The 17,345-nt window shown below is 47.2% G+C and overlaps 2 protein-coding genes across 2 annotated transcripts in view; one reads left to right on the plus strand and one right to left on the minus strand.

Annotated features, from left to right (window-relative positions):
* Positions 1-17,345, minus strand: part of RECQL5 (RecQ like helicase 5) — a 35,301-nt gene that overhangs the window by 14,552 nt on the left and 3,404 nt on the right. Inside the window, exons 5-8 of the mRNA XM_042914761.1 lie at positions 16,538-16,643; positions 15,963-16,074; positions 14,598-14,760; positions 6,753-6,832 (exon numbers count right to left, since the gene is read on the minus strand). Of these exons, the coding sequence (XP_042770695.1) occupies positions 6,753-6,832; positions 14,598-14,760; positions 15,963-16,074; positions 16,538-16,643 (461 nt within the window). The remainder of the gene's footprint in view (positions 1-6,752; positions 6,833-14,597; positions 14,761-15,962; positions 16,075-16,537; positions 16,644-17,345) is intronic.
* SMIM6 (small integral membrane protein 6) lies at positions 3,214-4,538 on the plus strand. The gene is made up of 2 exons (XM_042914766.1): positions 3,214-3,869; positions 4,232-4,538. The coding sequence occupies exon 2, from the start codon at positions 4,238-4,240 to the stop codon at positions 4,418-4,420; it is 183 nt and encodes a 60-aa protein (XP_042770700.1). The 5' UTR covers positions 3,214-3,869; positions 4,232-4,237; the 3' UTR covers positions 4,421-4,538.

Here is a 17,345-nt window from a genome sequence, read left to right on the forward strand (position 1 = left end):
ACCCTGCCATTCACCAGCCGCGTGAACATAGGTTAGTGACTCGACCTCCCAGAGCCACGTTTCCTCCCCTGTGGGTCGCAGCCAATCCCGGTAGCTGCCTCCTCGGGTGAGCTTATGAGGATAAACTAAGGTGACCTATAGGGAGTGCTTGGCACGGCGCGGAGCATATCCTAGTCCTGATCTGCTCCTCTAAACAAGAGGGGCATGGACCCCAGGAATTAGGGTAGGGGAGGCAGAAAGCTCCCGTAGTACCTCCCCCTCCTTCCGCAGAGAGGTCTGCAGTTTTTACATGCCTCCGTCATCTTGCCCTGCCAGCCCGTGCTCTGGCTGCCTAGGGGCACGGCCCCGTCTACCCAAAAACCAGGGAGCGGAGAGGGGGATGCCAGGCTCTGCCCCTGCCCCTGCCCCTCCCCCCATCTCCAGCTGGCAGGCAGGTGAGAGAAACTGGCTGGCTGGTTTCACTTCCTGGTGTCCACTGACTTGTCTGACGGGTTTGGTTTAGGTTGAAGAAGCAGAGAGGAAGTTCTTCCATACAAAAGAAAAGAAATTCAAGAACCGGCACCCTCCACCCCACACCACCCTACGAGAAGGGGATTCAGAATTACAATGATACCGTTGATAACGATGATGAGGAAGGTGGTGGTGAGGATCGAGTGAGTGGAAATTTACTGAGGGCTTCTGTGTGCCCCCCCACCACCTGAAGTGTTTTCACGCAGGTGATTCCGTATAATCACAACAGCCTCAATGCCAGAGATACCGTCATTATCCCCGTTTTGGAGATGAGGAAATTGGGCCCTGGCAACAATATGCAACTTGCCTAAGTTCAACCAGCTAAAAATGGCAGAGCCAGCCTCTGGGCCCAGCCCAGCACAGCCCATCCAGCTGCAGAGCCCCTGCTCGCCACACCGAGGGCCCCCGGCTGCAGTGCAGATAAGGCGCTGATCCCATTATCCTCCATCAACCAATCCTAGATCCCACACCCTAAAGTGTGCTAAAATCATCTCCCGGTGAGTGGGTGGAGCCCAAGAGGTAAGAGCTAGGGTGGGGCCCAACTAGGTCTCCCTCCCAGAAGAAAAACAGGGAAGGCGGGAGGGACTAGATGGGAAACCACTGCCCTTTTCAGTCCAGGCACCAATAGCTTAACAGCTGAGTCCAAATATGATGGATCCCAGTAGGCATCAAACTGGTTCACGCTGAGCCCTGCCACTAATGGCTCCCCACAGCAGTCCTGGGCAGGTTTCCATCCCATTCGGCTCAACGAACCACATCTGTCCCAGAGTGACAGCAGCCTGGCACCCGCCCAGCAGAGGTCTTCTCGGAAAGAGAGGCATGGAGAGGAAGCAGCAATCTTCCCATTGTGGGAAAGGACAGAGAGGTATAGCCATGGTGGCCACGGAACGGGAGGCCAGTAGGCTGTCTGAGCCCTAGAGAGCATCTGGCTATCACAGGCCTCCATTCCTGCCACCAGCCGCCCTGCAACGATCTCCCCTCGACGTCTGCCTGCGCTCACTGCCGCACTGGTTTCCCAGCCTCTTCAGGCCTCCCCTCCACAGTAGTCTCTCAGTTCCTCCAAAGGTCTGCACTGGAGATCTGTGCATTTTACCGTCTGTATATTCTGCCTTATCAGAAACCACAGAATCGCCAGGGCAAGAATCTCATTACCAAAAACTGGCAGAGAGCACATAAAACACTCTTCCCCTAAATCTGTTTTCTCAAGCATTAACATTTGAGAGCAACCTACAATAAAAAGTCTTCGGGACATATTTGCATGCCGGTAACACAAATCCAGACCACACAAAACGGAAGACAAATTAATTTTGTTCTTAAAGGTTCCTCACCCTCCTCGGGACCCGCTGCCTGCCATGAAACACTGCGTCCTAATCCTACCTCTTACGTAGTCTTCACATCTTGACCTAAACCTCACTCCCATAGGGTTTCCTTCAGCCCCCAGGTCAGGCTATGCCACATATACTCCAGCGCCCTCCACCTCTTTCCATATCGTTCCCTTTGTGATACTCATTTCCGTAGAATCTTCCGATCAGGGCCAGCAATTGACTGAGTTGGCTAAAGCAACTTCTGTGTACGTGACACATACGTTCCCCACACATCTCATTTTAAATAGAAACATATACATGCACATTCCTTGGCCAATCTTTTTGATGTAGGGCCAAGGTCTTTTCTCTGAGTGTGGGTTTGCCGGCCAGAGTTCCTAAATTGTCTATTTGCTAACTGTGGTTACTGTGAAGCAGAACAAGAACGTAAAGACATCCACAAAGAAATCGGAGTGTGAAATCCTGGATTTTTACAAAACGTTTCCATGTGTCTTGCCACATCTGTTTTGACAGAAATACTGAGTGATTCCAAAGTCATTCCAAGTGGTCAAATAGGTGCTTCTAGAAATAACGCTCTCCCTCCACTCCCTTTGAGGTGCAGCACAGAGCTTCAGAGTACAGACCCTGCAGCTGAGCTGAACAGCTGGGTTTAAATCCCAACACAGTTACTTCTTAGCCGTATGACCTTGGGCATGTTGCTTAACCTCTGTGCCCGTTCCCCAGCTGTAAAACTGGGGTTTCAACTATTACTGTTGCTCCATTTTCTTGTTTTATGTAATGTCAAATGCAATTACGTAATATCAATAACAAGTACAAATGCCACAAACAGGTTTGGGAACAAACTACTGGCTCCTGACAAGCATCCAACTTAACCGAAGGAGGAAGTACGTGGGTGTGCTAGCGACCAGCCTGCTGGCTGGGAGCGCTCAGCAGTCAAAGGCATGAGTCAGTAAGTTTTAAGGAGGGAAACTCGAAGCATCAGGTAGGACCATGATAGGTAAAAAGGACTTTACTGAACTTCCTTGTCATCTGTCTCCTCCAACCCTGGGTGTACGTTAGAATCGCCTGGCAAGCTTTACAGAGACCCGGGCTCTGACGTGCCCAGACGGAAAGAAGTGGTACCAGGGAGGGCCTGGGCACAGGTATTTAGAAAAGCTCCCAGATGATTCTAATGAGCAAGGCTGAGGACCAGTGTGCTAGAATGGAAATCTGGGCAGGCAGGACCTGCCTCCCTTGGTTCACAACTGACACGCGGTACCTGCCGCAGTTCCTGGCCACACCAGGCACTTGAAGCCCATCTTTTATGGAATAAATGGTGGCTACCAGGTTCCCATTCCCACTTTCTAGCTGCCCATGCAGCAGCTGAGGTCATGCCTGGGAGGCCAGCAAAGGCACTAGGGAGAAATTAAGCCTCCAGGACCCTGGGGCCTTAATGGTGGTAAACACCTCCACAAAAAAACTCGCTCCAGGAGGCACCAGCCGGAGGCTTGTTAATCATTCACCAGCACCCTAGCACCGCAGGGAAAAGCCTGTGTGCGGCTCCAGCCCAGGGCTTCCCAGAGTCCTGGGCTTCCTGCGCTCTGGTGGGGGCCTCCCGGTCTACAGGTCAGCAGCTGGACAGAGAGGAGAGAGAGGCAGGACCCAGCCACGGGTGAGGCGGACGGTGGCTTGAGGCAAAGGTCCTGGATCCGGTCTCCTTCCCCACCCTACCCCAAGCCTGACTTCTCTGAGGACGCCAGAACATAGGTACCCTGAGCAACCCCCAAAACGACATCACAAAAGAACAGAACGCAGCTGAAGAGGTAAGTATGGAAGGCAGAGGAACACGGTTGCTAGGCAACAGGCCCTGGCCCACCTTTGTTCGCTCTGGTGACTGCGATGAGGTCTGATCAGGGACGCTCGACAATGCCAACACCTTTTCCTCCCAAGAGTTGCTTCTTTGAGTCAGGGCGTGGCTCGGCCCCCAAAGTGCAGGGCCTGAAGGATTACCCTGATCGGCCCACTCTTAGGACACAGGAGTGTTAACAGCAGAATCAGGTAGTGACGCCTGCCTTCTCGCCATTACTCCCTCCAACTGGCTATAGGCCTGCAGCCTGCCGACTTGAGCTGTTTCAAGATTAGCTGGTTCTGTTTCCACCTGACTCCAAGGCAGTTTACCGAGGCCTCAGCTGGAGTCAGTCCACCCCTCAACTCCTATGCCGATCTCTCAAAATTCTCCCCAAATGTTTGGCAATTGAGGCAGGGAAAACAGCAAGGATCTGCAGCGGTGCATTTTAGATCCTAGCTGAGTAGATCTCAGGGATGGTCAAGTTCTGGCTCACACCAGGGCTGTTCAAAATACAGAGGCAGTCTCTGGGAGAAGCCCCTGCACTCAAGGACTCTGTCCCCCTCTTTTCCAGGTTCACATGGACGAACTGATGACAAAGCAGGACATCTGGAATGATGAGTTCTGGCAGAACCCCTGGGACCAGGGAGGCCTGGTAGTGATCATTTTATTCATCACCATGATCCTGTTTCTCATTGTGTTTGCCATTGTATTTGGTTTTCTCCCTCCGCTTGAGAACATCAACCAGTGTGAAGAGTTGTGACCTGACTTTCTGGAGGCCAAGAAGGGGACCACCTGTTAGATACTCTCGAAACACCATGTACGTTTTCTTCAAAGCCTTTTCAGAGTCTGCAATTATACACTTTTATTAATGTAATTAATTAATTTGTTAACTAATATTATCTGATAAGTGCCTGCCTTCCCCAGTGGACCGAACACCACAAAAGCAGGTGATGGGTTTCTGCTCACCATTGTATGCCCATATCCGATGTGCCTCACATACAGTCCATTTCAAACAATATTTGCTGGTTGAATAAATGAATGAATGAATAAACGAGCAAACAAATGGATGAACAGAAGGGTGCTGGGCTGTTGGCTCCCCTAGACCACAGCCCCCAGATGGACAGAGCCCAATTCAACTGAGGCCTACACACAAAGCTATTCTGTCTCAGACAAGGTACAGAAAGGCCTCTTAGCTGGAAGTTGCTTCAAACCTAATTACTGTTCATTTCAACACTAAAAGGTACAGGGCGCGGTCACGAAGGAACAGATACACTTCACGGCCACAGTGCAGACAAACTAGCTGCACGCAAAGAGAGGAAAACCGCTGGATGCCCCACCTTGACCCCATTCATACTGAGTGTCTTTTCTGTTGGTCCCAGAGCTGCCCGTGCACCCCAGACCCTACAACGGCACTTTTGTAGAAATGTACCTGCCTCCGCCAGAGCCACCATAGTGGCCTGCCCCTTGCTGCCAGGTGCCCTCCCTTAGCAAACAGCTGCTTCAACTTTAACCACACACCGGGACTATTCTTAGAAAAGGAGCGAATATGTGGTGGAGAAGGGGCGATACACCATTTATGTAGTAATGAAATGTTCCTTTTTACTCAAAGAGCAATTCCACATTCAGCTACACCAGCATTGTTTATGCCATCCTGGGAAGTCCTGGAATCCGGAACCCTCGCACATAGCAAACAAGGTAGGAGGGATGAGGCTGCACGTGACGCAGCAGGAAGCACACTGATGCCCAGACCCCCTGGGGCACTAAGGGGCCCCAACTCCCGAGTGTGACACAGGAGACATAAAGGCAGAGCCCCCAGGAGGACCTGTCCTGCTGTCTGGTGGGCTGCTGCAGCCCAGAGGGATACGGCAGAGCTGACCCTCCAGGCAGCCCTACAGAGCCTCCAACTCATCCCCGAAAAGAACCCAGCAGGGTTCTTTCCAGCAGAAGGGACTCTGACAATTAGCAAGGACACTCGGCCCTTTCATTACGAGTGCTTTCTTCAAGGAGCCCGAGGGAGCCTAGTTTAACAACTCCCTGTACTAGTGCCTGAGAAGGACTCTGGTAGTGATCGCTGTGGGCAAGGGGGCCAACCACCTCTGCTGGGCACGGCTGTGCCACAAAGGCCCAACGAGAGACTCAGTCCGGGAGCCACCAACTCTTCGGTGAGTCGGAGGGGATGGGAATCAAAACATGTGGCCCAGCCAAGTACCTCTCTGATTTCCAGAGGAGAGCCCCAAACATCTGTTAGATACCAGTTCTATGTATCTAATCAGCTCCATGCTTCGAGAATCTAGTCTTGCAGAAACCAAGATGGGATTTGTATATGAAATGTGCATGTCACTAAAAATCAAATACCAGGATTAGTGGTATCTGTCTACTGTGAGCTCTATGACTGTGACCTCACTGGGTACCAGTCTGTTCATTTCAAAGTCTGAAGCAGTCCCTTCTGCCTCATCTACCTCACAGGATTTTCCAACAAGGTCTGACCAAAGAGCTGCACACATGCAAAGTGCTCCCAGCTTGTCCAGAATCTTCCTGGGTGTCCCTTGTGTCCAAAACCTGTCCTGCCACAACCTGCCTGTCACTGAGCAGCCATCAGGCTCTTTCATTCCTCCACCACCAGCACATACAGATAAGATACAGAAGTGGATTCCAAGTGGGTGGGCTGGCATTACGACAGAAGAGCTGACTTCTATTCAAGCTTATTATCCACCCCCAAGACAGAAGCTGGGCCATGCGGCTCTGTTTGGGTCCAGGAGAAGAGTGACCCCTACTCAGTGGTCCAGTGGCAAATGGTGATCACATGCTAATGGCACAGGACCAGTCACATGATTCATGACTGAGCCACCCATGGGACCAGCCACGCCAGAAGTGGAAAATAATGTCGTCACACTGCCAGTTTCTGGGGCCTTCCTGGGAAGGGTACTGACTTCCAGGCTGCCTGATGGGCAACACCCCTCACAGTCGCCTTCAGCAGGTAGAGGTGCCTTAGTCGCCCAAGAGCTGCCCTACATTAGCTGGTTAACTAGTAGGTGCTGGGGGAGGAACGAGCTCACTAACACATGGCTCCGCATATGAAATAAGTCACTCACCCCAATTCTTCACAGAAGGCCACCAGGGCATCAAAGGCCAAGACAGCAGCTTTATCAGATGCTTTGCTCCCTCTCTTTTCCTGGAGACAAGAAACGACCACTTAGCAAAAGTCTTACATAATTGACGTACCTTGCAGTCTAAAAGATGATGAGGGAGAAAAATATCAAATGACAGTAAAAAGGTCACTTACAACATGGTGTCCCCAAACCTGACCATGCATCAGAATCACCCAGGTAATTTTTTTTTTAAAACGTTTATTTATTTTTGAGAGAGACAAAGACAGAGCATGAGCAGGGGAGGGGCAGAGAGAGAGGGAGACGTAGAATCCAAAGCAGGCTCCAGGCTCTGAGCTGTTGGCACAGAGCCTGACGTGGGGCTCAAACCCATGAACCGTTAGATCATGACCTGAGCCGAACGAAGGTGGATGCTTAACCGACTGAGCCACCCAGGTGCCCCTCATGTAGGGCCCACACCCAGACCTAAATTGAACTTTCTGAAACTGGAGCTTTTGGGAGTTTATTTTCAAAAACCGCTCAGGTGGTTCTCATGCAAAGGGCCCAGAGACTGGCATTTGGAAACCACTGTGTAACATGATCTGAATTTTTTTAAAGATTTTATTTTTAAGTAATCTCTACACCCAAAGGGGCTCGAACTCACATCCCCAAGATCAACAGTCACATGCTCTACGGACCTAAGTCAGCCAGGCGCCCCAATACAATCCACTATTTATAATAGTAAATTCAGTAGTAAATACACACACAAGTGTGCGTACTTAGATTTGAAGGAACACACATCTATGTGTGTATGGAAGGATGAATACTACAGTGTTAGAAGTGATCTCTGGGCACCTGGTGGCTCAGTATGTTAAACATCCGACTTCAGCTCCGGTCATGATCTCACGGTTCGTGAGTTCAAGCCCCACGTCGGGCTCTATGCTGACAGCACAGAGCCTGGAGACGGCTTCGGATTCTGTGTCTCCCACTCTCTCTGCCCCTCCCCCATTCATGTGCGTGCACGTGCACTCTCTCTCTCTCAAAAATAAACATTAAAAAAATTAAAAAGAAGTGATCTCTTGTGTTGGGATTGTGCATCATTTGCCTTTTTGTACATGTCTATTTGTCAAAGATTCCTTTCAAAAAAAATGTGAAATTTTTTAAACTACAGGAAAAAAAACCCCAAAAAGTAAAGAAAATAAAACAGATACTGATATCTGAGATCTATTGACTCTCTGCTTCTGGAAGGTGGATCATCCCCACCTCCCAAATGCACACAAATACGTGTACTTCTTTCATTCTGCCAATCTGTTTATATCACAATTTCTTCTTAATTTTCCCTACAGTGAGGAAACTATGGCAACATTGATCAGAGCTAAACCATTTACATTTTTACATTTTCCATGATCACATATCCTTTCTTGTACAACTTTGTTCCCTAAAATTAATAGCTGTTTCATTTTTTACTTAGATTTTAGTATATTACTACTTCACCCCCAAATGTTGTGCTATAATGAAAACTGCATGTCGACAGGGTCATAGATGGTAAGTTCCACTTTTATTTTTAGAAACTCCTCCCCTGGAGCCCTTTTGTCCCCCCTGATTCAACCCGAACTGCTGTCCTCTAGGTCTGGAGCACAACTGAGCCTGCCCTTCAGTGTCGTTCCAGGACATTCCTCTTGACTCGCTGGGGGTCAGATCTCTATCTTTCCCTCTCCAATTACTGCCTCTGTGGTGGGGGACATCCTTCAGTAGCTTCTCCACAGGAGGGAGCTTCTTGAAATCTTGTGTCGGAAAATGTTTTTTTTCCCCCTTAATCATAAAGTCTAATTATGGTTCAGAAAAAATTGAGCAAATAACTTTTTCTGAAAACATATACTGACTGTGTGTAGACTGCAGTTATTTGGGAGAAGGGAGCTGGTAAGTTAAACCACCCTATTTTCTATTCTGAAAATCATATAAAGTCCCAATTCCCATCTGATTATAGAGATATGTGTGTCCAAAATGGCTGAGAATAAATACAACAAGAAAGATAAAAGCTGCAAAGCTAAGAGCATGTAACGGGCTCCAAGAGAAAGTCTCAGAAATACCCAAAGTGGCAACAAGGAACGTTTGGCTGGAACCTGAAGTTCTTTTCAGTCATCCTTGTCTTTGGCTCCGTGTTTAAGGATGGGCATGAACTCAGTGGAATCGGGATGTCCCTTCTTGTCCACAGGTGCTCCTCCGTGTAGCTACTCCACTTCCACACCTATAACCCAGCCTCCCAGCATTGTCTGCAGCCCTCAGGTAATTCCAGCTGGTGCCAGTCACTTCTTCATCAAAGCAAGCAAAAGCATTTCTTCTGGATCTGTGCCATTTAACTTTTCACCGAATACAGTGAGGAACGTGGTGAAATTTATGGGCCCTGGAACCTCATTCATCATGGCATCCAGATACTCATCAGTTGGATTCTTCCCCAGGGAGGCAAGCATAGCATGCAAATCTTCCTTGACAATGAAACCATCTCTGTTCTGATCAATCATGTTGAAGGCCTCTTTGAATTTCTGAGTCTGTGACTGATCAGACATGGCGAACATGTTGGATTTTGCACGCTGCGGATGCTTCTTGGTGGTCTTGGTGTTTGCCTTTCTGCTTGATATGGTGGCAGTTAAATCCCTGCACAGCCTTGAGAATCTGAGCACTTCCGTAACACGCCCCCCCCCCCCCCCCCCCCCGCCATTATCAACACCCTTCTATTCCCAGAGCTTCTAAAAACAAACACTTCCAGCCTCTGCTTAGCAAACCGGAAGTTGAAAATGTCTTTAACCTGCCTTCACACTAAACTGGCTGGCTGAGTAGGAAATTCTAGGTTGGAAACAGATTATTTTCTAGGTTGGAAGACACTGCCTCATAGTTTCTCATTTCTGGAATTATGATGGAGAAAACTGGTGCTTGTTCTGGCCCCCAGTCCTCCACATATCACCTCTCTGGGAGCTTTCTGATCTCTTTGACTCAAATGTCTTAATAATGAGTCTAGTGTGAGTTCTTATAACTCACTGTATAAGTTTTAAATAAATACCTTATACCCAATCACCTTACTAAATCTTTTCCTTGTCTAATTTGAATTTCAGATAAAAGGGACAAGTTAATCACACCCCCTTTGTTCATGGCAAAGTATCATTCTTGGTCCTTGCAAAGCCCCTTTCTTCCCAATCCCTACTTGCATTCACCTTCCCTCCCCATTTATTCATTTATTTATCTATTCAAAAAACATTTATCATGCATTTACCATGTTCCCAGCACTGACCTGGGCATTACAGATACACAGGAAACTAAAGGTCCCTGCGCTCATGGAATTTACATTTCAACAGAGCAGATACAGAATAAGCAAATCTACAATGCCAAATCATAAACATGATTTACTTTAAGTGACTTTTTTTTTTTTGCTTTTTAATAGTAGTTTCAACATTTTACTATTATTTATAATGGGGTTTGTTTTCACAAATTTTAAAAATGTATTTAAATCTAACTTACTTGACACAGAGTGTAATAATGGTTTCAGGAGTAGAATTTAGTGATTCATCACTAACATGTAACACCCAGCGCTCATCCCAAGTGCCCTCCTTAATGCCCATCTTCTATTTAGCCCATCCCCCCACCCAGCACCTCTCCAGCAACCCTGTTTGTTTTCCATATTTAAGATTCTCATGGCCTCCCTCTCTCTTTTTATCTTATTTTTCCTTCCCTTCCCCTATGTTCAGCTGTTGTATTTCTTAAATTCCACGTGTGAGTGAAATCATATGGCATTTATCTTTCTCTGACTTATTTTGCTTAGCATAATACACTCTAGTTCCATCCACGTTGTTGTAAATGGCAAGATTTATTATTTTTGATTTCCAAGTAATATTCCACTGTATATAAATACCACATCTTCTGGGGCGCCTGGGTGGCTCAGTCGGTTAAGCGTCCGACTTCAGCTCAGGTCATCATCTCACAGTCCATGAGTTCGAGACCTGCGTCAGGCTCTGTCCTGTCAGTTCAGAGCCTGGGGCTTGCTTCGGATTCTGTGTCTCCTTCTCTCTCTGTCCCTCCCCCACTCAAGCTCTGTGTCTTTCTCTACCAAAAAATGAATAAACGTTAAGAAAAATTTTTTAAAATAAAAAATAAAAAATACATCTTCTTTATCCATTCATCAGTCAGTGGACATTTGGGCCACACTTTGGCTATTGTTGACTGTAAACATTGCTGCTGTAAACACTGGGGTGCATGGGAAATGTTGTTGTTTTTTTTAAAGCAAGATACGAGCTCTCCTGGGCCCTCAGCTATGTCTATGGCCCCATAGTGAGCATGTACTATAATTTCATCACTGCTTGTGGCTGGGTATTTAATTTGTTCCCCAGCTGCAGTCCTCATGACCAATGCTACCACACAGGCCCTTGAGCACATGAGCCTGTGCATTGCCACTTTTATTTCAGGTGATCTGATCCCAGAAACAGGGTATCTGGGGTCAAGGGTACCTGTATGTTAAAGAGTAATAATACTCCTAGAGTGCTTCCCCAAGACTGCAAACACTTCCTTTTTCTCCTGGCAAAGTGCAAGCCCTCTCCTGCACATGCCCCAAGCAACAAGTGTTAGAGCCCTTTCACAAGTGTGTCACTTTAATTTGCATTTACCTGATTATTATTGAATTTGAACATCTCTGGACGTGCCGTTTGGCTGAGCTTTTCTGGGAACTTGCTTTCATACACTTTGCTTCTTCCTGTTAGTTGGTGAAAGCTCTCCATTTATCCTCAACTTCAACCTCTGGTATGGGTTTTACAGTAACTAGTTTTCCAGATCTGTTTATCTACGGGCTTTGTTTATGGTATCTTTTGCCACATACATTCTTTTTCATGGGTTGAGGATTTACAGAAGTTCAAGAACTTCAATTAAAATACTTTTTTTTTAAGATAGATTTCTGAGTTTCTAATTTTCAGTACAAAACTATTTCAAGCCTAAGGTTACACACTGGAATAAAGTCTCTTGTAAAATATTGTTTATTTTTTACATGTAGGTCCTTAATCTGCCTTCTATATAAGGTGCCAAATGGAGCACTTTTATTTTACTCCAGAGGGATGTCAGCACCACCCACTAGACGATCCCTTTGTTTTCCATTAAACTGAACTATCGGCTTCATCAAATATTAAACTCTCACATGTTTTGGGACTCATTTCTTTCATCATTAATTTTTTTTTTTTTTTTTTTTGAGAGTGCACAAGTGGGGAAGAGGGGCAGTGGGAGTGAGAGAGAGAATCTTAAGCAGGCTTCGCACTCAGCATGGAGCCTGATGCAGGGCTTGATCCCACAACCCTTAGATCATGACCTGAACTGAAGTCGAGTCGGATGCAGGGTACCTGGGTGGCTTAGTTGGCTGAGCATGTGGCGGCTGATTTCAGCTCAGGTATGATCGTGGGACTGAGTCCTGCATCAGGCTCCGCGCTGAGCATGGAGCTTGCTTAAGACTATCTCTCCCTCTGCTCCTCTCCCCTGCTGGCTTGCTCTCTCTACAGAAAGGAAGGAAGGAAGGAAAACTGTGTCAAACATAAAAGTAATTTTTTTTTAAGTTTATTTATTTGAGAGACAGAGCATGTGAGTGGGGGAGGGGTAAAGAGAGAGGGAGAGAGAATCCCAAGCAAGCTCTGAGCTGTCAGCACATGGGGTTCAAACCCACAAACTGTGAGATCACAACCTGAGCTGCAATCAAGACTCAGACGCTTAACCAACTGAGCCACCCAGGAGCCCCATTCTGGGACTTATGTCTAATTCTCTTGTCTGTGCTACCACTTTAGTCTACTACGTGGATTTGGTTATAGCCGCATCCCAGCATGTTCTGACACTGGGTTAAGCTCGTCGCCTTCACCATTCTTGCTCTTAAGACTTTTCCTGGCTGTTCTTGGGCTCTTATTCTTTCATACGAATTCTAAGATTCTACTTCCCAACAGAAGTCTTTTGGGATTTCAACTGGAACTTCATTTATATTAACTGTGAGGAGAACTGACAGTTTTATACTTCTCACTCACTTTTGGTACCTGCTCAGAGCTTGTTTTCTTTCAATGAGATACCAGTTTTCTTCAAATCAGTAGTCCTCCTCCCTGGCTATACATCAAAAGCACATGAGAAGCTTTAAAAAAAAAAATGTCTCTTGTTAACGGCCTGTAACATTTACTTCTAGGTATTTTATAAGTTTCATTTTTGCAAACTAAATATTTTTTCATTTCCACTCCTAGGTATTCATGGTAATGTGGAGAAAAGCTAGGCTTTTTAAAGTATTTCCCTTTCATTCAGCCACTTTGCCAGGTTTCCTTACGAATTCTAATAGATTTCCAGTAGAGTCTGGGGTTTTCTAGACAGACATCTGTTGATATTTCTACCTGCTGGTATCTTGTCTTTTGTTCCCCTTGTCCCTGTGGGTTTATATATATTTTTGTCCTCTTACTGTCATTTGGTAGACATCAGACAGAAGTACTTGGGTCCCACCGTTCTTATGAGGAAAGTCTACATGTAGCCATTTGTAGCCTCACAAATTATGCTTTGGGTGACTTTATCCATGTTGATTAATGCAGATTTACTGTGTCATTTTCAACTGCTCTAGCCTATTCCACTGTGTGACTAAGCCTATTTATCCCATACCCTAAGGAGGAAGAAAGAGTTCATTATGCGGGAGTTGCAGCAAACATCCCTGTATGGCCTCGTACACGTACATCCTTGTACACATGACAACTTGTCTACCTAGAAGTGGAATTACTGACTCACAGAGCACCAGTACCCTCTCGCTATAGGTATCACCTCGTCTCTCTTCAAAGCAGCCATACCAGTTCATCTTCCTGACATCATGCGTTCCCCTTTCCCCACATCCTGGCCCGCAGTGATTATACAGATGCTGTACGTTTTTGCCAGTGTGACAGGCATAAAGCGACAGCTCATCTCCTTCGCATTTCTCTGATTCCTAAGGGAGGTTGAGCGAGTCTTTATACCTTTGTTAGATACCCTGGTTTCCTCTTTTTTGTGAAATTCACATTTTTTGCTCTGCAGTTGTCTGCCTTTTACAGATTTACCTGTAGGACTTCTCTGTGTATTCAGTCAATTATGTATATTGCAAATCTCTTCCCCGACAATGGATCATTTTTTTCACTTTGTTAGTGGTATCTCTCGTTATATGGAAATTTTTTGTTTGAATTGAGTCAAACAGATCACATCTTCCTTCATAGTCTCCACTTTTAAAATCTTGACATGCTCTTCCCTTTGTCAAAGAAACAAAGATATTTTCCCCCAATTTTACAGCTTTTTTTTGAATTCTTTAATCCACCCATAACTTATATGTGTATGGTAGAGGAAATAAGTATCTGATCTTATCTTTTTCCAGCACCAGTCATTCAACAGTTCATCCTTCTCCTGTTGATTTATAATGCCACCTCTCATACATCAAGCTCACTTATGGACTTGGATCTATTTCTAGGCTCTGTGCAAAACATGTACAACCCGTAAAACGAAACAAAACAACTGAGAACAAAAACAAAGAACTTTCAACAATATGGGAAAATGCTTGTGTAACGATGCTAATTAAAGCAGGATTGATCTTGACTATGCAAAATAACGGGCACACAAAAGACTGCGCATATAAATGGAAAGGTCTAACCCAGCTGTTGCAAGCTGTCTATTCACCAGTATACCATTCCCCCCCCCCCCCCCCCCCCCCCCCCCCCCCGCTATACCTTCTAACCCCAGGAGCACCCCTGTAGCTTACACAAGCTCTACCTGGGTTCAAAAATAAGCTACATGAAACTGGAGAGCGGGGGGTTTGGATGAAAAGGGTCCAGGCTGCCCAGGACCTACCTGGAGTTTTGCGACTTCCTTTCTGATCAGAAAACTGACTTGGTCCCTGTCATTCCTGGAGTAATAGAGACGGCAGCAGGAAGGCTTCCCGTCCCTGCCAGCCCGGCCGGACTCTTGGTAGTACCCAGCCATAGACTTGGCAATATTCCAGTGGGCAACAAACCTGTAGGATCCAAAGGGATGAGCGGCATGAGCTGTGGCAGAAGAGACGAGGGGAAGAGCTCTCCACAGTGACCAGGAGCAGGGAGGCTAGCAGCTTCCAAGTAAATGTGGCCAAGACCCCTGCACCCCATCAGCAGGCCTCCCGGCCGTGGAACGGCTCAGGTTAGAGGCCACAGCAGAGTTAAGGGGGGCAATTCCAGCACATGAGAAACCAAAAACACTCACAGAGGCCCAGAGGCAAAAGCACTGGGCTTAAAGCAACAAGAGTAGGCCACTAATGAACTGCCCAACCTCGAGTAATCCTTTAACCTCTTTGAAGAGAGAAAGGGATAACATTATTAAACACCTACTATGAGCCAGTTTATCTATTTGTCTCGTTTAATTTTACAGTTGCTATAAAGTGAGGTAACCCTGTTTTATAGACAATGAACTTGAGATTCAGGAAAATGTATACAAGGTGAAATAGCAAGGGGACAGCAGGGGTTAAGATTTGGGCCTACGGGTGTCTGACTTCAAAGTTGGCCCCCAACAAGCCACCGCAGCCCCAGGGTCCAAACTCAGATTCCAAAGCCTGTGTTCTCTCAAATGTAAGCGCACAGACTCATTCCTCCACTGACCAACTCAGAGTCCCTGTGAGTCTTAATGAGATCATGTATATGCCCAAGTGCTCTGTACATCATACAAAGCATTATTGTTGGTGTTAATGACGGCAGACGGCTTTAGGCTGTAGCGCAAAATGTCTCTGGAAGATGGGGGGGGGGGCTAGAGATAAAGACTTCCCAAGAGTTGCCAGGGTGGTACTAGAAGGCTGGGTGGGGTGAGCCCCACCCATCTCTTCTAGACTGTCAAAAAGCAGTAACAAGGAAGGCTGGGAATAAGACACTGACTTTGATATCCCACAGGGAGCAGCTTAAGACAGTTCATTCCACCCCCTCACAGGGACCATGTGCCAGATGCACATGCTGCGTTACGGATGGGCCTGATGGCCTGTGTGCTGCCCTCTCCTGGGGGATGACAGAACCCTGCGATGCAGTCACCTGGGAGTAGGCTGCACAGCACCTGTCACCATGTGGGCTGTGCACCAGGCACTCTCTCCTGGGGCCCTAGAAGGAGCCTATGGACTTGCTCCTTGAGGCACAGCACCAGGCAACCCACCAGAGCCAGGGCCTGGACTGGGAAAGAAAGGCAAGAACCATCACTCACCTGACATTGGCTTTATCCACTCCCATTCCAAAACTAATGGTTGCAACAATGACAGGAACCTTCTCCTCCATCCAGTCGTTCTGCACCAATGTTCTCTCAGAAGGCTTCAGCCCTGTAAATGAGGGCAAGGTGTCAGAGGGAACCCACACCTTCCTTGGGATCTACCTTGGGCTTGACCCTGCCCTGGGTGCTGCACACACACCTTCAGTCCATCACTTACCAGCTGTGTGGCACACAGCGCTCAGTAAGTGTTAAGCCAAGATTCAAACCTCAGTCCACTGGCCTTTAAAACCTGTGCTCTCTCTACAACACCAATACCTAGACTTAGAAAAACTCATCACTCGCTGCTGGGAGGGCTCAGGGTGAGAAAAGGACTTCAGGAGTCACAGTCCTCATTTTAGATCTTATTTGTGTCTAGACTCCTTTTTGTGGACGTAAGTGAATTGCTTTAGCTCTGTCTGGGTATCTGGAAAAAGATGACGGGCCATCTGATTATCCAGGATCTTTAAAGAACAAGAGACCCACTGAGGGGCCTCTGAGAGGGAAGAGGAGCACACGGCCCAGGCGCCCCTTACCTGCGTGGTATGCCTTGGCATTCACGCCCCTGTAACTGAGCTCCGTTGCTAGCTGCTCGCAAGCCTCTCTGGTCCTGCAGTAGACAATGCCGCAGCCAGAGAGTGACTGGATGAGGAGACATGGGAAGACAGTGAGCATTGAGAAGAAAGAACAATCTGCCCATTATATTGTGGACTGCTTTAAAAGAAGCTTTTGCTCTGGAGTGCCTGGGTGACTCAGTTGGTTAAGCATCTGACTCCTGATTTCAGCTCAGGTCATGATCTCACAGTTCGTGAGTTCGAGCCCCTCAGAGCCTGCTTCACAGAGACTGCCTGGGATTCTCTTTCTCCCCCCCTCTCTCTGTCCTTCCCCTTCTCTCTCTCTCTCTCAAAAATAAATAAACATTAAAAAAAGAAGAAGAAGAAGGTTTCCCTCCTTCTCATGTCAGTCTCACAGGCTCCTCTGAGGCAGGCCACCAGCAGGGCTCTGCCACTTTGTAATCAAGCAGCTCAAAACCATAACCCATCTAACTCCTCTGCTTCTTGTCCTGAAGCCTTGGATAGGTCTGCAAAGGCCTCACTCAGGGTTGGCTGCTCACCTCCCACAGGAGAATGTCAGGACAAGGGGACTCCATTAAGAGGAATAATGCCAGGAAAGCAAAGGAACAACTCTCAGAGTGCAAGTTTTAAGAGGCGGCAGCTAGTTCTGGCTAAAGCAGCGAGAAAAAGCAAAGGTCCTAGAAAACCAACATCCACCTCTACACTGCAAGATACCAGCTCGCTGCTCTCGAGGCATCTTGGCCCCCCTCTCGCCCCCGCCCCCCCGCCC

This window comes from Panthera leo, chromosome E1, assembly GCF_018350215.1.
Source record: "Panthera leo isolate Ple1 chromosome E1, P.leo_Ple1_pat1.1, whole genome shotgun sequence".
Lineage (NCBI taxonomy): Eukaryota > Metazoa > Chordata > Mammalia > Carnivora > Felidae > Panthera > Panthera leo.